At 49.1% G+C, this 20,291-nt stretch overlaps 1 protein-coding gene across 2 annotated transcripts in view; it reads left to right on the top strand.

Annotated features, from left to right (window-relative positions):
- PADI2 (peptidyl arginine deiminase 2) overlaps nucleotides 1-20,291 on the top strand; it is a 48,186-nt gene that overhangs the window by 15,909 nt on the left and 11,986 nt on the right. The window contains exons 4-11 of one of the 2 annotated variants that reach the window (XM_064281362.1): nucleotides 5,588-5,649; nucleotides 8,308-8,425; nucleotides 8,887-9,012; nucleotides 13,941-14,006; nucleotides 15,265-15,443; nucleotides 17,953-18,056; nucleotides 19,016-19,127; nucleotides 20,177-20,284. In XM_064281362.1, the coding sequence (XP_064137432.1) occupies nucleotides 5,588-5,649; nucleotides 8,308-8,425; nucleotides 8,887-9,012; nucleotides 13,941-14,006; nucleotides 15,265-15,443; nucleotides 17,953-18,056; nucleotides 19,016-19,127; nucleotides 20,177-20,284 (875 nt within the window). The remainder of the gene's footprint in view (nucleotides 1-5,587; nucleotides 5,650-8,307; nucleotides 8,426-8,886; nucleotides 9,013-13,940; nucleotides 14,007-15,264; nucleotides 15,444-17,952; nucleotides 18,057-19,015; nucleotides 19,128-20,176; nucleotides 20,285-20,291) is intronic. The other variant, XM_064281363.1, reaches the window with a different exon arrangement.

Below are 20,291 nucleotides of genomic sequence, written 5' to 3'. Positions count from 1 at the left end.
CGACGATAAGGATGATAAACACCTAACTTTTATTGAGCACCGACAGTGTGCCAGGCTCCAATACTAGACGTGTTTACTGACATGATCTCCATGTATTTTTATCACTATTCCCAGGATTAAAAAAGCCAAACTAATTGCCATCAAGTTGATTACAGCTCATGGCTACCCTATAGGACAGAGTAGAACTGCCCATAGGGTTTCCAAGGAGTGGCTGGTGGATTCAAACTGCCAACCTTTTGTTTAGCAGCTGAACTCTTAACCAGTGCACAACCAGGGTTCCCTATTATTATCCCCATTTTACAGATGAGAAAACGGAGGCTCAGAAAAAAAAGCAAAACAAACAAGAGCTTGCCTGAGGCCACATAGCTGGGAGGCGATTGTTTGGACCCCAAGTCGGTTCAGTTATCTCACATTCCTTGGGGAGTCTTGGAACTCCCCCTCAACAAGGGCACTAGCTCCCACGCCAGCCTCTCCTGCTCCAGCCCTGCACTCTTTGCTGCTGAAATAGGATCAACAATAGCTCTTCCATTCCTCAGCGAATTTCTAGACAGGCTTGGTTGCTGGTCACCCTATCCCACTGTCTGCATGGAGGGGGTGCCCAGTCTTCGCCTCTGTCCTAAAAGAGCCCTGGCTTTAGAGGAGACAGAAATTAATCCACATTCTGGTGCTGCTCCTTCCTGCCACGTTGTGACCATGGGCAAGTCACATCACCCCCCTGAGCCGCAGTTTCCTCATCTGCAAAATGGGGTTCACAGTGCACCCTTGCCTGGCGATGATGAGAATTCAGCAGTGCGTGCAAAGGGCCTGGCACAGAGTAGGTGCTCAGTCCATGCTCTCCTTTCTCACTTCCTCTTGGGATAGCCATACTTCCTGTCTGAAGCTGAAGAGCCTGACTAACCCTCGGTTTTCCCCCTGGGGATTTGGGAGTGAACCTGTGGTGCCCTTGGTCAAACCAGGCCCTGAATCTTCCTTCCAGTCTTGCTACAGACTTGCTATGTGACTTTTGACAAGTAACCCACCCCCTTTAGACCTCATTTTTCCCACCTATAAAGCAAGAGTGTTGAGCTAATTGGTCCCTGAGGACTTTGCAGACTGCAAGACCTGATTAGGTCTGACGACAAAGACTTCGCTATTAAAAGGAGTCCCTGGGTGGTGTAAACAGGTTAACATGCTTGGCTGCTAACTGAAAGGTTGGAGTTTGAGTCCGCCCAGAGGCACCTCAGAAGAAAGGCCTGGCAATCTACTTCCAAAAGATTTCAGTCACGAAAACCCAGTGGAGCACAGTTCTATCTGGGGTTGCCATGAGTCGGAACTGACTCATTGGCAACTGGTTTGGTTTTTCCCTGTTAAAGGGGAAAGTAGAAAAGGAAGAGGAATGGGGAAGTAGGAGTGGTCCCACCCTCTTTGCTGTGGTCCTGGCCATGTACATATGCACAAGCCTCAGGAATTTTTAGCATCAACCTAAGGAGCTCATTCTTTCTGCTCTCTCCCCAGAGCCTAGGGTAATTGCCCCATTTGGCTATGGCGGTGGGGGATGCCCGTCCTCTTCACCACACCTCAAGCTGCTAGGCAAGACAAAAAAGCTGGCCATCCCGCCACTGTCTGTGGGGGCCAGCAGCCTGCCAGAATTCCTAGGCCACAGCTAAGGCCCCAGTGTCTTGATTCTCCGGGCAGACTGCCTTGAACCCAATCCTGATGACATTTCCCATTAATCTGCCCCATAACCTAGGCGCCACCTGACACCCTGGAGCTATTCTGGGGAGCTGAGGTAGGATCCAGAGCCTCTGAGAAATGTCATCTGGAGCCCAGATGCCCTCCCCTTCCTCTCCCTGGGCAACGCAGAGCTGTCCCAAAAGGCAGGTCACTCCAATCTCATTCTCTCTCACTGCACGGATCACCCTATTGGAATCTAGCCAAATAGGACATTGGGGCACCCTTGAAGGGGAGCAAAAGTCCTACAGGGATGGCTTGTAGCTTGAAGGAGTGTAGGGGGGCAGAGGCCATTCCGGTTGGCTACGAGGACGGGACACGGGCTACTGGGTCATCAGAGAGAAATTGTTAATGATGAAGGACAATGATGAAACCGTGAAACATCTCACAACATGGATGAATCTGGATAGCATTATGCTGAGTAAAATAAGTCAATCACAGAAGGATAGATATTGTATGAGACCACTATGATAAAAACTCAAGAAAAGATTTTACACACAGAAAAAAACATTCTTTGATGGTTACGAGGGGAGGGGTAAGGAGGGGAAATCATTACCTAGATAGTAGACAAGTGTCATCTTTGGTGAAGGGAAAGACAACACACAATACAGGGGAAGTCAGTACAACCTGTCCAAGGCAAAGTCATAGGAGCTTCCTAAAAAACAAACAAGTGCAGCAGAATATATTAAAGGTCTCTTTGCATACATAAAAAAAAAAAAAAGAAATTGTGAAGCCATGTGGGAGGTTGGGAGGAAGGTGATAATGATAATGGACACAAATTGTGAAATACTCGAACTTTGTAACAGGAAGTCAGTTAAAACATCTCAAATTAATATATCAAGAAATAGCAACGAGCATATTCCTTAGAGTTAGGGAGGTTGCCTCAGGTGAGGAGATGGGCTGGAAAAGGAACTGCCGTTTTTCTTTAGAAGCCTTCTGGTACTATTTGATTTTTTATACTGTGTGCAAATAGTACATGAAAAGTTTAAGAGTTTAAGAAATTCGTAATGACATAAAGCACTGTAACCAAAACCGAAAATCAAACCCACTGCCGTCGAGTCAATTCCGACTCCTAGCGACCCTATAGGACAGAGTAGAACTTTCCCATAGGGTTTCCAAGGCTGTAAATCTTTACAGGAATAGACCGCCACATCTTTCTCCCACAGAGCAGCTGGGGGGTTTGAACCACTGACCCTCTGGTTGGCAGTCAAGCACTTTAACCACTGCTCCACCAGGGCTCCTAAGTATCATAAAGCACCTCATAATTTCTCTCTTACAATCCACTGCTTTAGTGGACACTCCACAAGGAGCCTTGATGCCCCTTCACAGGGGTCACCTTGCAGGCTGGAGATAAAGGCCACAGGGGCTGCCAAGGTGGGGACATGGCCAGGCTCCTCTGGGAATGGCCTTCAGGGAACAAATCTTGGGTCTCTGAAGGCAGATGTGACATTTGGAAACAGAGCCCAGGCCAGAGGTCAGCCTAGGCCAGCTGGAAGTCAGCCTGGGTCAGCTGGAGGTCAGCCTAGGTCAGCTGAGGTCAGCCTGAGTCACCCAGAGGTCAGCCTGGATCAGTGGAGAGAACAGCAAAGGAAAGGGTCTGGATCCCAGACTGGGGTGGGATATTTGCTCTGCACGCTCTGGGGACTTTGTGGTCTTGGCTGCTGGGAGCCTCGGTTTCCTCATCTGTGGAGTTGGGGATGTGTGATAATGCCTACCCCATTCCTGCAGTGGATGAGAGGAGAATTCCAGGTGATCACATGATGGAACGCACGCTGTAGCTGGCAGAGTGAACTGTCCCCACGAGAGAGATTTTACCTTGAAAAGCAAAGAGAGGGACTACCAACATGGCTGGGTCTGCAGCTAGTTCCCAGAGCAGAGCTTAGGGAAGCTGACCTCCCTGAAAGGCAGCATTCACTGGGGTGTGTCCACCTGGAAAGTTCGTAAATGTCTTGGGAGCCAAAACCAATATTGTTCCCGGATCTGAGCCTTCAGTCTCTTTAATAGCAGACAGTGGTACCACCTTCCCTTCTTTCACTGTAGAATCCTTATCCTGTGCCAGCCTCCCAGATTATCAGCCCAAATTGCCAACACAGGACTTCTCTGATCCTGGGCTTGCTTACCTGTAAAATGGGAACAATATTTATCTCCTAGGACTGTAGACTCCTGGAGAGGAGACACTGTGCCTCAATTGCCCAGCATTAGATCCCCGGTGCCCAGTACAGTGCCTGGAACATAGTAAATGCTCAACAATTATTTGTTGAGTAAGGGATAAGTGATTGGGACCAGTGGGAGGATTTTATGAAATTGTGCCCTACAGCTTCTAACTCATTGTAGGGCTGCAGAGGTTGGGACATTGGAGTACTGCCTCTCCCAAAGGCCAGGCACCCTTAAAGCCTCCACCCTCCTGCCTCCTAGACCCAGAGAAGCCACCTTCATGGTTGGGAAGGCTGTAGGCAAAGGGAGGACCTGAATGTGATCCCTGGACTCAGTCAGGCTGAGCCACCCAGGCAAGGATAACATCAGTGCCTTTCCTGTGCCAGAACCTTCCTCCCCACCCATCAGGGTGAGGATGCACCTGCCAAGGGGACTGACCAGGGCACTCATTCCCACCCAACTCCCACTGCGATCCAAGTCACGCTCAGCAGGAGGGCAACCCCACTTGGGCAGCTCTTAGAGCCTGGAACCAGATCGTCTCATTTGGTGTGACCCTCCCAACACCTTCCCAACAACGCCCCTGCCCTGCCCCATTAGTCTCTAAGTCAGGGGGCACTTTTGCCTCCCAAAGGACATTTGGCAATGTCTGGAGACATTTTTGGTTGTCACAAATGGGGGGTGCTACTGGCGTCTAGCAGGTAGAGACCAGGGATGCTGCTGAACATCCCACAATGCACAGGACAGCCCCCACAACAGAGAAGTATCCAGTCCCAAATGTCAGTAGTGCCTCCACTTGCAGTTAGTGCAACTGCCGTAACCAGAAAGGGCCCCATTTTACAGGTGAGGAATCGGGCTGAGAGAAGCTGTCTAACCTCCCCAAAGTCACACAGCTGGTAAGCAGAGAGCCAGAGTCTGAACTATGATGAAACTTGGAATCTTTCCACTGTTCCCCACATGAAGCTTGTCCCATGACAGGCCTAGGGATACCGAAGGTCCCTTCCCCAAGAGAAAGGAGAAGCAGGGGCCCTGCCCTGGGTCCTCTATCTGGAGGTCGGGCCTCATGGGCACCCTCAGGTTGAAAGCACGTGGAGCTGCAGTTTCCCACCCAAGTAAAACCTTCAGTCCTTAGAGGTGGGATCTAGACCACTGGAAGTTCTGGGGGAGAGAGAGACATGCACACACACAAAGGCACATGTGTGCACACACAAACACGCATGTGCACACACACAGACTCACATGTGCACGGATGCATACATGCCCGGGCGGATTGAGAGAGGCAGCTATGGAACCCTATGCCTAAACGTTTTCAAATATAGGCTTCGAGTCAGGCCATCTGCGGTGCACCTCAGTTCTGCCAATGCCACCTGTGTGACCTTGGCATGCAATTTCACCTCTCTGGACGGGGCCTCCAAGCTCTGTGCAAGGAGGACCATCCCGCCCACCGCGCAGACCTGACTGACTGAGGAAAGAACAGAAGGTGGGAGACCCCTCGCCTGCCCCTGACGATGCTTTGTAAGCTGTGACATCCTGCACAGGGTCTGCCCTGGGAAGGAGGGGGTCTTGAGGCAGGGATAGGAGAAGATGACCTCAACAAGCTCCCCCCTTCCCAGTGGCCAAGCAAATGGGTGAGCTGTCCCCTAATGCCATGTGTCTTCCTCTTGTCCCTGCCCTATTCTATCTGGCAGGCTTCATTCAACAACTTACCCACGTGTCTTTTCCCCAGAGATCTCCCTGGATGTGGACGCTGACCGGGATGGTGTGGTGGAAAAGAATAACCCAAGGAAGGTACCTAGTTCTCCGGGCAGACATGGGCCTGAACTGGGGGCAGGGAGGGATTCCCAAGGACAGAGCCCCAGACTGGATCCTGCAAGAGGCATGGTCCTCTCACCAAGCACAGAGAACCCCCATTTCACAGATGAGGAAACTGAGGCCCAAGACAAGCTACCAGACACACAGCAAATCAATAGCCACTGAGCAGGTCCTGGAGTCTCAGTTTTCCCATCCACTGGTGTTCAAGGTACACTATCTTTGATGGGTCATGCACAGCCCCTCTCCTGATCAATTCATTCATTCATTCATTCACTCATTCATTCTCTTTTATCCTACATTTCCCATTCCTATTCTCTTCTCCCACAAACAACCATTTTAATGGGTTTAATGTGTTTCTGTCTCTTTTTATGATTCTTGTAGAACACAAGGTGTGGTTGGTGTGCATGTATTTTTAATTTGTGCAAATAACATGGTGTTCCCGATCTCATTCTGCTTCCTGCTTCTCCTCTCCACCTCCACCCAGTTTGCAAGCTCCACCAGTTTTGCTCTGTGCACACCCAGGCTGTTGCTCTAACACTTTTCCATTATCTACCCTTCTGTGTCATTTAAACATTTGCCACGTGCATATGTTACGTTTATAATAACAACCAAAGGCCTAGATTAAGTTGTAAATAGACTGATACTTTAGAAAATAAATAAATATAGCCAGTGGGAAGCCTGGGGCCTAGCAGTCTGCCCAGACTCTCTGCACATGGGGCAGGGAAACCTCAGGCGTGTTGGGAAGCATGGGAGGAGGTCTCGTACGTTCTTCCAGGCTCTTCAGTGGGGTGCCACCTCAGCCTTCCCTTCCCAAGGCAGCCCCCCTCAATGAGAAGCCTGGTCAGCCCTGCACATACATTCTCTGGGTCTTCAGCTAAGGCATGTGACAACCAACCCCACCAAGGCATTTGAGCCCAGCAGCCCTGGGGAGAGGTTTACATCCTCCCTAAGTGCTCTGTGATTTTGGCAAAGTCACCAAGCCCTATGGACCTGAACTTGGCCTGGATGTCTCCACCTGGGTCAGTGACGTCATATTTCCTTCACTCATATGTATTTGTTGAGCACTGTTACGGATTGAATTGTGTTCCCCAAACCTGTGTGCTTAAATCTTAGCCTCTCTGCCTGTGATTGGAGCCCTGGTTAAGTGGTTGAGAGCTTGGGTGCTAACTAAAAGGTTGGCAGTTTGAACCCACCATCTCTTCCTTGGAAACCCTGTGGGGCAGTTCTACTCTGTCCTATAGGGTGGCTACGAGTCAGAATCCACTCGATGGCAATGGGTTTGGTTTAGTTTTGGTAAAGCCTGTGGTTATAATCCCATCTGGGACTGGGTTATCCATGTTGTGTTAATGAGTCAGGATTAGTGTAGGGTGTGTTTTGAGTTAATATTTCTTGAGATATAAAAAGAAACAGATAAAAGAAGCAGAGATGGGGGAAGAGAGATGCCAAGCCACATGAAGATCACCCAGGAGCAGAAGCTCAAAAGACAGGGACCTTCCCCCAGAACTAACAGAGAGAGGAAGCCTTCCCCTAGTGCCAGCACCCTGAATTTGGACTTCTAGCTTCCCAAACTGTGAGAAAATACATTTCTGTCAGTTAAAGCCATCCTCTTGTGGTATTTCTGTTATAGTAGCTCTAGATGACTAAGACAAGCATCTTTTATATTCCAGTCCTTTGTCAGGCCCTGGAGATGCAGAAAGAATGAGAGAGATACAGCTCTTGCCCTCAGGGAACCCACGATCTGGTGGGGGAGACCTGCATTAAATAGACAGTGACATGGTGGCTGTGTCATCACAATTGTCCTGTGTCGTCTGACAAAGGATGTATACGTTGCCATAGATGTAAGCCCAGGGAAGCTGCTCTGGTCTGGAGAGTCAGAACAACTTCCTGAAAGAAGAGACGAATGGATTACCTGAGACAAGAAGGAGGAGTAGAGTTGGCCAGGCGAAGGCAGTCGGGACAGTGCTCCAGGCAGAGAGACCAGCATGGGCAAAGACCCAAGAGTTTGGAGTCTTTGAGGAACGGAAGCAGGGCGAACAAGGGGGAAGGCAGAGAGGATGCACTGGAGAGGTAGGCAGGTCTCGAAGGGCTTTGCAGGCCACATGAGGATTTGAGGCTTAATCCTAAGTCAACAGGGTGCCCTGACTGGTCTTAAAGCAGGACACAACATGATCTGATGGAGTTTTTTCTAGGATCACTCTGGCTGCAGCGTAGAAAGCCGATCACCTTCTATGTCCCCCCTGAAACACTGGAAACATGTCCAGAAAGAGCTGGGTATCTGTCCACCCAAGTGTCTCCCCTGGCCTGTCTAGGATGTCTATCTGTTCATTTCTCTGGCTGCCCTCTCCCTCCCTGCCCACACCCCACCCAACGTGCTCACTAACACCCAGTCAGCATCCCTGTCTCTCTCTGCCACGTCCACCTCTCGAACTTGCCTTTGACTCTTGAGTGGATCCTCTCCGGGCATCAGAGTTGGGACTCACGGTTGCCAGGTCACAAGCTGCCCCAATAAGTGGTGGCTGCTCTCTCATCTCATCCTGGAGCTTTCTCCCGTGTCCTCCAGGGCCTGCACTGGAGTTGGGACTATCTGTCGGAAGGTAGAGAAGATGGGAGTGACCTCTCCCCCTGTCCCTGCAGGGGTCCTGGACCTGGGGCCCCGATGGCCAGGGGGCCATCCTGCTGGTGAACTGTGACCGAGACACGCCCTGGCTGCCTAAGGAGGACTGCAGTGATGAGAAGGTCTACAGCAAGGAAGGTGCCAGCAAGACCTGAACTCAGTGGGAGGGAGAGAGGGGGGAAGGTGCAGGGAGAGGGAGGGAGGAGCAATGGAAATATTCATGCCAAGTCCCGGGCTGCTGAGGCTGAGGCACGTGTGGACTTGGGTCTCCTGGGGATGGTGGACTCAAATATCTACTCCCACTTAAAGCAGAAGGCAAAACTGTAAATACAGTTCAATTGCAACTATGTTTTCTACACAGGTAGAATAAAGACTGGAAGGAAATTCCCAAAAGACTTACAGGAGTTTGTCTCTGGTATTGGAGATGAGGACTGGTTTCTACATTCTCCTTTATGCTTTTCTGTAGTTTCCATGGTACACATATGTCAGGGTTTTTTGTTGTTGTTTTGTTTTTCGATTATAAAAGTAGAACGTATTTGTAAGGCAACACTCCCACAGCAGGTCTCTCATTCTAACCTCCTTGTGTGCCTGTCCCTCAGACCTCAAGGACATGTCCCAGATGATCCTGCGGACCAAGGGCCCTGACCGCCTCCCAGCCGGATACGAGATAGTTCTCTACATTTCCGTGTCGGACTCAGACAAAGTGGGCGTGTTCTACGTAGAGAGTGAGTGACCCCAGCCCAGTCCTTCCGGTAGCTCTGACCCATTCAGTGCTCACTGGGGCCCAGCACCATCCTCCAAAGCTGCCCACTCCCACTCAGGACCCTCCGTCAGTAGTCATGGCCCTTGGAGGTGCAGGTGACAGGAGAAGGCCAGGATAGGGCCTCTTAGGAATATATACCGGTTGCTGGCTCCAACTCACAATGACCCCTTGTGCATCAGCATAGAACTATGCTCCATAGGGTTGTCAATGGCTGCTTTTTGGAAGTAGATCACCAGGCCTTTCTTCCGAGGCACTTCTCGGTAGACTTGGACCCCCAGACTTTTGGTTAGCAGCTGAGTGGGATAACCATTTACACCACCCAGGGACTCCTCTTAGTAACAGTAACTGGGAAATGCTGTTGTCTTGTGAAGTCAACATACTCCACAAGGATATACTTCTCCTTATCTCAAAGGAGTTTGTAGTGACCTGTGTTTATGTGGAACCCAGAGGCCCATCTTCCTGAAGACCCAGGGGAGGAAGGATTTTTGAGAGCCCTCTTTTCTGGAGTCACATCACCTCCATGAGACCTGAGGCAAGCACCACCTCCAGGTGTGTTCTGACCATCTCAGACTTTCTGAAGCTGAGAACCACCTCCAACTTAAAGACTCCCTGGAGATACTGTGGGCTTCCTCAAGGAGCGGACGCTTTGTTCTCTTGATGGCAACAGAGCACCCGGAGCCCCAGCTGTGCTGGGAAGTGCTTTTTCCATAGAGCTACTCCTCATAGTAGCCCACTCTGTGTCATTCTTTCTATAAATATGTGTTGGGCCTCCTGGTGCCAGGCACTGTTGTTGTTGTTAACTGTTGTTAGCTGCAGCTGAGTCAGTCCCCAACTCATGGCAACCCAGTGCACAACAGGATCAGCCCATTGTGATCCATAGGGTTTTCCTTGGCTGATATTTCAGAAGTAGATTGCCAAGCCTTTCTTCCTAGTCTATCTTGGTCTGGAAGCTCCACTGAAACCTGTTCGGCACCATAACCACACACAAGCCTCCACTGAGAGATGGGTGGTGGCTGTGCTTGAGGTACATTGGCCTGGAATCAAGGGTGGAAATTCCACCACTGAACTACCAATGTCCCTATCAGGTGCTGTCTTGGTGCTGGGGTCCCTGAGGTGAACAAGAAAATTGCATCCTGCCCTTGAGGAGCTGACAGTTTAGTGAGGAAGACATTTGAATAAGTAGCACAATTGAAGGAAGTAAATAGACCAAGTAAGAGAGAATGGCTAGGGCAGAGGCAAGGATACCCGAGCCTGGGTGGTCAGGAAAGGTAACATCTGAGCTGAGACCTAAACAAACAATGAGAAGGAAGCGGCCATTCACACTGAGGGAAGGGTGTTCTAAGCACAGGGAACAGCATGTGCTGGAACCAGGTTGGAGCAGCATTGGAGGAGCAGAAAGAAGGCAGAGTGGGAGAACGTGTTAGGAACAAGGTCAGCAAGCTAGGCAGGGGACAGAGCATGCAGAGAGGGTTTGGATTTTATTCTAAGTGCAATGGAAAGTCTTTAGAGGGTTTTCAGCAAGGGACTGTCAAGGTTGATTTATGTATTAAAAAGCTCTCTCAGCAGAAGAGTCAACTTTGCAATTTGCCTAGGTGCAGGGTGGGGCTCCCTCTTGCCTAGCTGTCTGGGGGACCCAGGATTTTGGACCCAGCTCAGATGCCCCTCTCTGGACAGGCCATTAGAGCCAGGACAGTGGCCATGAGGTCATGGGGGCCCTGGACCCTCACCTTAGGGAGTGATTTAGCCAGGACAGCTGTAGATAGCTACCACCCAATACCAGCCTCCTCCTGATCCACCCTGGGACTGGGCAGTGACCTCAGGCAGGTTGGAATGTCAGACTGTCTCTGCTGCCCCAGGGGGCCGGAGATGTGGATATTTACCCCATCCGGGCCAGGGTTGCCACTTTGGACCAGGCCATCAGCTGGGGTAGGAGGGGTGCAGGCGGAACCTCAACCTGGGGTACTCAACCACAGTGTCATGACACCCCAGAGTGGCCTGAGCACCTGGGAGGCCCATTGCAGAGACCTGTTGCTAATAATCAGGTTTGGACATTATCAAGCAGTTTTCTCCTTTTGTTAATGGGAATGGATTCAGGTCGGGCCCCATAACATCCCTCCGCCTACCTTGCTGTCCGAGACATGTCCTGAGCTGGCACAATAAAAGAGGAACTGTTTATTGCAAGCGCTTTGAGAACGCCCACCCCCAGCAGCTGCCCTATCTGGGCTGCCCATCCTGTGGGAAGTGACCACTACTGAGACACTGACGACCCCAGCATAGCTTCCCACAAAATGTGGAATTCTTTTTTTTTTTAATTGTTGTTGAGAGCGTGCACAGCAAAACAAACACCAGTTCAACAATTACTACGTGTACAATTCGGTGACATTGACATTACAGTCTTCAAATGGTGCAGCCATTTTCACCTTCCCTTTCCAACTTATTCCTCCCCCATTGACATAAACTCACTTCCCCCTAAGCTTCTTATCTGACTTTTTGAGTTGCTGTTGTCAGTTTGATCTCGTATAGATAGTTCTTTAAACGAGCACAATGCTCAACGCACACATTCTTTACTAATTAAGCTAGACTGTTGTTTTGGTTTAAAGAAGACTTCAGGGAATATTTCTGGTTTAAAGTTGCAGGTTTAAAGATTATCTCTGGGCCATAGTTTCAGGGGTTCATCCAGCCTCAGTGGGCTCCAGAAAGTCTGGATTCCATGAGAATTGAAATTCTGTTCCACACAAAATGTGGAATTCTTGATGAACACTGCACTACACCAAAAGAACAATGAAAAAATAATTATGGCACAGCTTCTTTTTCTTCCTTGCAAACATTTTGGGGTTTTGTCAAAATCTAAGTATACCCGTGGGTGAGAATGGGCCATGTTACATGAATGTCATGTGACCTCTATGTCCTGGCAGAGATGGCCCAGCACTCCTCAAGGACAGTGGGGCTGGGCTGGACCTAGGGACCCTGAGAGGGAGCTTGGCAGCAGGGAAATCTGAGTTGAAGTCCTGGATCCGGCCTTGGTGGGAATAACAATAGTCCCAACTGCTCAGATCATGATGGGAATTAAATGAGGGATAAGGCATTCAGCTCAGTCCCTCGGTTGTGGAACATTCTCTAAATGGCAGTTGCTGCTTTTGTTGGGATTATGGTGACAGTGATGATTAATTGTAATCACTGGAGTGGATAGAAGTCGCTACTTCTGTGATGAAGACCCAGGTGTCTATCCTCCAGCCTTAGATTCTGCCTCAAAGCCCCCAAAGTTGGGGCACCTCTTCCTAAAATGATAAAGTAACCAACTGATCCCGTTTTGCCCAGAACTTGCCTGGTTTTAGCACTGAAGTTCCCTTGTTCTGGGCGAACCGAGTCAGTTGGTCACATTATCAAGGAAGCTTCTTAGTAGGTGGAATTGCTCCAGAGTGACTGATAGGGTTTTGCCAAGCCATAACCTGAAGCTGGCTGGCTGGGGTCAGGTCAGAGTGACCGGCGGGACCAGCTCAAGGCACGTGGGCCACTCAACAGAGGGTCATTGTTTGTTCCTGCAGAGAGAGCCACCCATGCTCAGGCCAGTCTGCACCAAGCTGGGGATGCAGGAAAGAAGCTCCTCAGGACAATGGCCAGATTGTTCTCACTGAGGAATCAATCTGCCTAGAGCTGGCCCAAGCCACCAGAAAGAGACCCAGAAAAGAGAGACACATTGTGAATCACAGGCCACGTGGGGAGAGAGAAAGGTGCCGGCAGTTAGACTAGAACCATGTCCTTCCAGTGGCCCAGCTCCACTGGCCCAACCCCTTCTCCTACCCTGGAGCCTGGCACAGCTGCCGGTGCCACAAACCCCGGGAAAGCTTTGGAGCTGCCACTTCTGTAAAAAACAAGGTGGCTTTCTAGGCCTGCATCTCTCCCCCAGAGCATTAGTTCAAGTGCAGCCCAGGACATGTGCACGTGGAAGGCCTCAAGTACCTGGGGGAGGATATATTTCATGATACAAATCAAGCTGTCTACCCAGTGTTTGGGCCCCACTGCACACACTGTCATTTCTGGGTGAGAAGGATGTCACCTTTGTGTGACAAATTCCTTGGGAAATTCAGCGTGTCAGAATCTATTCGCCTCAGTTCTGGGAGCCACCCAAGGGAGGCTATTGTTTCTTCGCCTTTTATTTGGAAGCTGTTCACAAGATGTTTGTGAGAAGGTTGGGAGTTTTGCAGTCAGGGTGCACTGCCTCATCCACAGGCTCTCAGAATAGTAATCCCAGCAGGTCCCAGCAGTGAGTTCTCCATTTATTACCCACGCTGTGTCGTTTTATCTTGCAGCAGCCCTATGAGGTAGATATGAGTAAACTAAAACTCAGTTTAAGTGAATTCCTGAGGTTTTGCAGCTTAGAAGGCCAGAATGGAGTTCCTGGGTGGTGCAAATTGTTAACATGCTCAGCTGTTAACCAAAAGGTTGGGGGTTCGAGTCTACCGAGAGGCACCTCAGAAGAAAGCTTTGGCGATCTACTTCCAACAATTCAGCCATTAAAAATCCCATAGAGCACAATTCTACTCTAACACACATGGGGTCACCATAAGTAAGAATCAACTCAACACCAACTGGTTAAGACCAGAGTGGGATCTGACCTCAGGTCTCTTTGACACTGGAAGTCCTAACTATTAAAGTAACCCACCCCTTTCTTGTGCCTGGCGGCCACGGAAATACACTTGTGAAATATTCGTCCAGGGTCTAGTTGAGTGCTTCAGTAGTCCATCCATTTATTTTGCAAGTTCTAATCAAGCACCTTGTTTGTGCCAGGACAGTTCTCATTACATATTCTAACTCTTGGGTGACCAGTCATTAACCGTTACCATTGTTGTTGACAATCATACTAAGCCGAGCCTGATTCTGCCCCTCTAGCTCTACAGGGCATAAAGAAACTCCTTCTGGAGCTGCATAGGGTACTACCTCCATGCCTTTGCCAATGCAAGTATCTCCTCTTCCCACCTGCACCCCATCTCTGCTACCTGCAAGGGCACCTCAACTGCTGCCTTCCTCTGCATAGATGCTTCCGCCCTGCCTCTCCTCCCCCATTCCGGATAACAAGAAATGATCTTTCACTCATAGCTGCCTTATGATGCTTCCCACATCCACTTGATCTTATCATTGGCTTAGCACTGCTCTTAGACCCACAGATGCTGCATCTTGATCATCTCCAGCTCTCCTGAAGGTCCTTGTCCATGCTGGGCACAGAGAAGCAATTCAATACATGTACTATGAATTGGCTTGAAAATTCTCTGTTGGCCTCTCCCATAGGGAGTGATGTGGGAGTCATATGTTCAATCAGTAGCTGTGTACTAAACACTGCCATTTAGTAGGCACTGGGCCCAGGCTGGGCCTGTCAAGTGTGTGAGGTAGGCATTGTCCCTGCTGTCAGGAGGCTGACAGTCTCACAGGGTGGCAAACTAAGCATGCAAGATCACACATAGTGTTAAGGGCTATGGTGGGAAAGGGCAAGGGAGTATGGAAGCTCCAGAGCCCCTAACTTAGAAATCTGGGCAGGATTCCTAGAAGTGACACAAATCAAGACCTGAAGGAGGGAGGGAGATGACTGTCACAAGAAGAAGGGACAGCACTGTGGAAAGCTGAAAGGGTTCAGTGGGGCAGGAGAACTACTTTTCTTCATAGCCACGAAATGTGCAGCCAGAGCCCACGCTCGGGTCTTTATGCCAATGTGGCTCCCATTATATGGAGGGGAGTTTTTGGTTCAAATGGATATATTTCTGTTTTATTTATATAAAGGGGAAGGGACCTTGGAGTTCCAACTTAGCAACTCACTTAGTGAGCTATTTGACTTTGGACAAGCCATTTCACCTTTCCGAGACTCAGTTTCCTCATCTGTAAAATAGAAACAATAATATCCTTCCTTGACACCACTGGCTGCTCAGTTATCATCTGCTATCATTTTCATATGTGCCATTCATGAGAGTTAGTCCATCACATAGAGAAGGAAGCCAGAGCCAGAGAGGTTGTTTGGTTCAATGCCAAGAACCTCTACACAGCAGTGCTGAGATGATGACAGTGGCCTGGCCACCGTCATTTTGGTGGCATTTTCTGCTTGTGCTTTTCTGTCTGCATCTAGAGAACAAGTTGCTCTGTCATCTTGTCCCCTATCAATGATCCCACCCCACTGACCTCTTCCTGGTGGGTGCTGGGGACCTAATGTTGATTGTTTTCTCTCCAGACCCATTCTTCGGCCAGCGCTATATCCACATCCTAGGCCGGCGGAAGCTCTACCATGTGGTCAAGTATACAGGTGGCTCTGCGGAGCTGCTATTCTTCGTGGAAGGCCTACGTTTTCCCGACGAGGGCTTCTCAGGCCTGGTCTCCATCCATGTCAGCCTGCTGGAGTATATTGCTGAGGTGAGGGCTCTAGGCCTCTGCCATGAGGGGGTGGCTGCCCCTGGGGGTCAGGTTCTTAGACCCGCAGATGCTACATCTTAATCATCTCCATCTCCCCTAAAGGCCCTTGCCCATGCTGGTCGCAGAGTAGTAATTCAATACATGTGCTATGAATTGGTCTGAAAATTCTCTGCTGGCCACTCTTACTACAAGGCCACTCCCAGGAGTCCACACTGTGCTTCACCCCCTCAAAGCACAAAGAGGGTGCCCAGGCTTGGAGGCCTAGAGGCCCACACACCCATGCTCTAGTTTGTAAATAGTTGTAATTTTTGGTGATAGGAAAAGTGGCACCGAATGTGGGTGTAGTAAGCACAGCTTGACCAAAGTAAACGATGTCACTAAGAGATTCTCAAGAGAAAACGTTGCTTGTACTAAAGAAATTGACATATATAATTTGGCAACAATACCAACAATGACCAAAAAATGAGTGTATGGTCACATATGTATGTGTCTAGGCATATAGGTATACGGGGGTACAGGTATACACATAAGTATACGCAGATAAAAGTATCTATATGCACGTGTACGTACAGATATGTGTGTACAGGCACATTGATTCATAGAAGACACAATTACAGATACTTCTCAGACACAACCTTGAGATATTGGTTTTCTAGGTTTGAAAGCTTAGGACCTTAGCCTCATGGGAAAACTCAGTCAATTGGCATAATAAAGTTCACAAAGTTTATGTTCTGCATCCTAGTGAAGTGAATAGCATCTGAGGTCTTAAAAGCTTGCAAGTGGCCATCTAAGATACAACTATTGGTCTCTACTTATCAGGAGCAAAAGAATAAGAAGGTAACCAAACTCACAGAAAAGAAACAAGTCTACAAGGCTGATAGCCTACAAGAACCATGACCCCAACTACCCTGAGACAAGAAGAACTAGATAGTGCCCCGCTACCACCACTGACTGATCTGACCAGGGCCACAATAGCTGACCCTGGTTAGAATGGGACAAAAATGCAGAACAAAACTCAAATACATAAAAATGTCCAGATTAACAGGACCACTGAGATCAGAGGACTCTGTAAGACTATTGCCCTGAGACAACGCTCTTCCAGGCTTGAACCAAAACAACCCCCTGAGATCACCTTTTAACAGAAAAGTAGGATCGGTGCTGTACTAAAAAAAAAAAAAACCTGTAATAGGAGCCCCGATGGTGCAGTGGTTAAGATCTCAGCTGCTAACCAAAAGGTCGGCATATTTGTATCCATCAGCCATTCCTTGGGAACCCTATGGGGCAGTTCTACTCTGCCCTATAGGGTCGCTATGAGTCGGAATTGACTGAAAAGCAATGGGTTTTGCTTTTGGTTTTTTCAGGAGTCCAAAAGGTCAACATTTATTCCAAAGCAAAGGTGAGAAAGGTAAGGAGGCAGGGAATCTAGAATATTAAAATGGAACAATCAGAACATGATGAGAATGATACAGTGTGAAAAATGTAACTAATGGCTTTGATCAATTTGTGTGGAAATTGTCAAAAGGAAACCTAACTTGCTGCGTAAACTTTTACCAAAAACACAATAGAATATCATTAAAAAAAAAAAAAAAAGTCACCCTTGTGCTCCTGGGAAGAGATGAAGGCAGAAAAGACAAAGCTACAGGACCAGGCATGGGAAGGGGCTTCTCTGCTCCCACTCATGCCCAGAGCAGCCTTGCCCTCAGGGTCTCTCAGAGTGGCACTGTCTGCAGGCACCAACAGAGACTCAAAAGGCAGACCTGGGCAGGAAAGGCAAGCAGCCTGGTGCATGTGGCAAGCCGCACCCACGGTCCCGTCCCTCGACCCCTCTGTTCGTATCCCCATCCCCGTTCCCTCGCCTCGCCCCCATCCCTGTCCTCCTTTGCCAAGAGCAGGGGCTGGTTTCAGGCAGCTTTTCAAAGCACCTGTTCAAAAGAACCCTGTAATCATTTTGAATTTTCCCTCAGGTTCCAGGCAAACTGCCTGGACCTTTCCTTAAAACAAAGAACAGCCTGGCTATAGCAGACAACTTCTACCAGACAACTGTAAAATGCTCACACATAGAAAAGAGCAAGGTGCCCAGAGAGAAAACAGAAGCAGGCACGGAGCTGGCTCAGCCGTCATCATGTGCTCAATTTCAGGAAAAGAACTTTGATCAGTGCAAGATAGGACGGTAGCTAAGAGTTTCAGCAGTCAGACCATCTGGGTTAAGTCCTGGATCAACCATGTAACCGTGGACAGTTACTCAGCATCTCTGGGACTCAGTTCCCCCTTCTGTGTAATGAGGATTATAGTAGTATCTATCCCTGGGGCTGCTGTAAGGCAGAAATGAATTGGTTCATTATCCCTGGGGCTGCTGTAAGGCAGAAATGAATTGGTTCATGTACAAATACTTAGCCCAGGGCCTGGCGTACAGTAAGTGCTCAATGTATGTGCTATTGTTAGCAGTCTCATCTCTTTGAAAGGCACCATGATGAGACTTTTCCATCTCCCCCCTCTCTCCCACACCCAGGGGATTCCCCAGACACCCATCTTCACAGACACCGTGACATTCCGGATTGCTCCATGGATCATGACACCTAACATCCTGCCTCCAGTGTCGGTGTTTGTGTGCTGGTAAGGGGTGGCCAAGAGCTGAGGCTTCAGGGTCAGACTGACCTAAGTTAGAATTCTGGTGTTGTCACTTACCAGCTGTGTGACCTTTAGCAGCTCCCTTGGTCTCTCTGTGCCTTGGTGTCTCTGAAATGCCTGCTTCACAGAATCACTGTGAGGATCAAATGAGATGAAAAAGGCAAAGCATCTACGCGTGGTCCTGGCACAGAGTGTGTGTGCTAAAAGTAATAGCTACCCGTTCCTTTCTCAGCCTGGCCCAGTACCAATACAGTCAGGAGCCTTCTGTGCAGTGGATATTCAGCTCATTTTACTTGTTCACTAAGCAGAATTTTACTGAGCACCTATTATGTGCTTAAGGGGCCCTGGTGGCACAGTGGTTAAGTACTTGGCTGCTAACAAAAAGGTTGGCAGTTCAAACCCACCAGCCGCTCCGTGGAAGAAAGATGTGGCAGTCTGCTTCCATAAAGACTGCAGCCCTGGAAACCATATGGGGCAGTTCTACTCTGTCCTGTAAAGTCACTAGGAGTCAGAATTGACTCGAAGGCAATGGTTATTATGTGCTAGGCAGACACAACAAGATGAGAAGCAGGGGCAAGAAGTGCCTACAGGTGGACGGCTTGCAGCACCGAAGAGGACACCGAGGCCCTGGGTCCATCCCTTACCCCCATGCTAGGCGGCACTATGCTCCCCCAGGAATAACTCTTTTTCAAAAATCTGGGGGCACTTAGAGATGTGAGGCTTTGGGGCAGGTGGGGGTGAGAGTCCCCTCCCCATTTTATTTGCTCATGCCCTTGACAAAACACCACATGAGCAGTTGGGTTTACGAGAGAACTTGGCCTTGGATCCTGGCAACTTTCCCAAGGGGACGGAGAACACAGCTGGTGCCCAGCGCAATGCAACCTCTGTAGGGCGGGCCTTTGTCCCTCCTCACACTTCTGCCTCGCCTCCCCCCAACTTCTCAGCATGAAGGACAATTACCTGTTCCTGAAAGAGGTGAAGAACCTAGTGGAGAAAACCAACTGCGAACTGAAAGTCTGTTTCCAGTACATGAACCGGGGAGACCGCTGGATCCAGGTGAGGGGCCAGGCTGGGAAGGGTGGGGCCCAGGGGCCAGATCAGAAGAGTACCTCACACCCAGCCACTCACATATAGGAATTCTTCCCTCAGATAATACAGGCACACGTGCATAAAGATGGGAATGGAGAAAGCAGTTCACTGCCGTGTTGCTTCTTAGAGCAAAAGACTGAAAAACAACCTAAGTGTCCATCCATGAGGGACTGGTCAAATATATCTGGAAGAACCTTACCATGGAGCGCTGTGCAACAGCTCAAGAGAAGGAGGCCATTCTATAAGTACGAAGACAGGATGAGTCCCAAGTTAGGTTGTTACTTGTAGGAAGATGTATACAAGATGCTGCCATTTATGTTAAAAAAAAAAAAAAAATGGTGTCAAAATGAAGTCCTGATGCATGCCACAACATGGATGGACCTTGAAAACATTATGCTGGGTGAAATAATACAAAAGGACAAATACCGTATGATTTCATGTATATGAAATAAGCAAATATATGGAAACCAAAGATTATTCGTGGTTACCTGGGAGTAACCACGGAAAAGGGAAGGGGGGAGTTTTTGTTTGGGGACATTGAGCTAATGTTAATGGTGGCAGAATATTTTGGAAAAGAATAGCAATAACGGCGGCACAGCATGAAATATGTCATCAATATAATTGAATTGTAAACCTGGAAGTTGTTGTATTGGCAGATGTTTTAGCGTGTATGTTTTCACCACAGTTACAAAACGGGGTTGACTGACGTACAAACACGCCTGCAATATGCTGAGGCTATTTCTAGAAGGATATGTACGAAACTGCTGCCGTCATTTGCTTGCGAGGAGGAAAATTGAGGACCGGGAGACAGAATACAGGGAACTTACTTTTCACAATATACTCTCTTGTGCTTTTTGAGTTTTTTGCCTATTGCACCAATTATTTGCATTTTCACAAACCTCCTCCCAGCCGCACGCAAGCCGGCTGGTATTCCCTGGTGCACCTGGGAGAGGCCTCCACACGGGCTTGTCCTGCCCTCCAGGCTCATCTGACGGCTCTCCTTGGTGTCCCCACAGGATGAAATCGAGTTTGGCTACATTGAGGCCCCACACAAAGGTTTCCCTGTGGTGTTGGACTCCCCCCGAGATGGAAGCCTGAAGGACTTCCCAGTGAAACAGCTCCTGGTGAGAG

Source organism: Loxodonta africana, chromosome 3, assembly GCF_030014295.1.
Source record: "Loxodonta africana isolate mLoxAfr1 chromosome 3, mLoxAfr1.hap2, whole genome shotgun sequence".
Taxonomy (NCBI): Eukaryota; Metazoa; Chordata; class Mammalia; order Proboscidea; family Elephantidae; genus Loxodonta; species Loxodonta africana.
The sequence above is the reverse complement of the archived record's forward strand: the minus strand, read 5'-3'. Positions and strand labels throughout refer to the sequence as shown.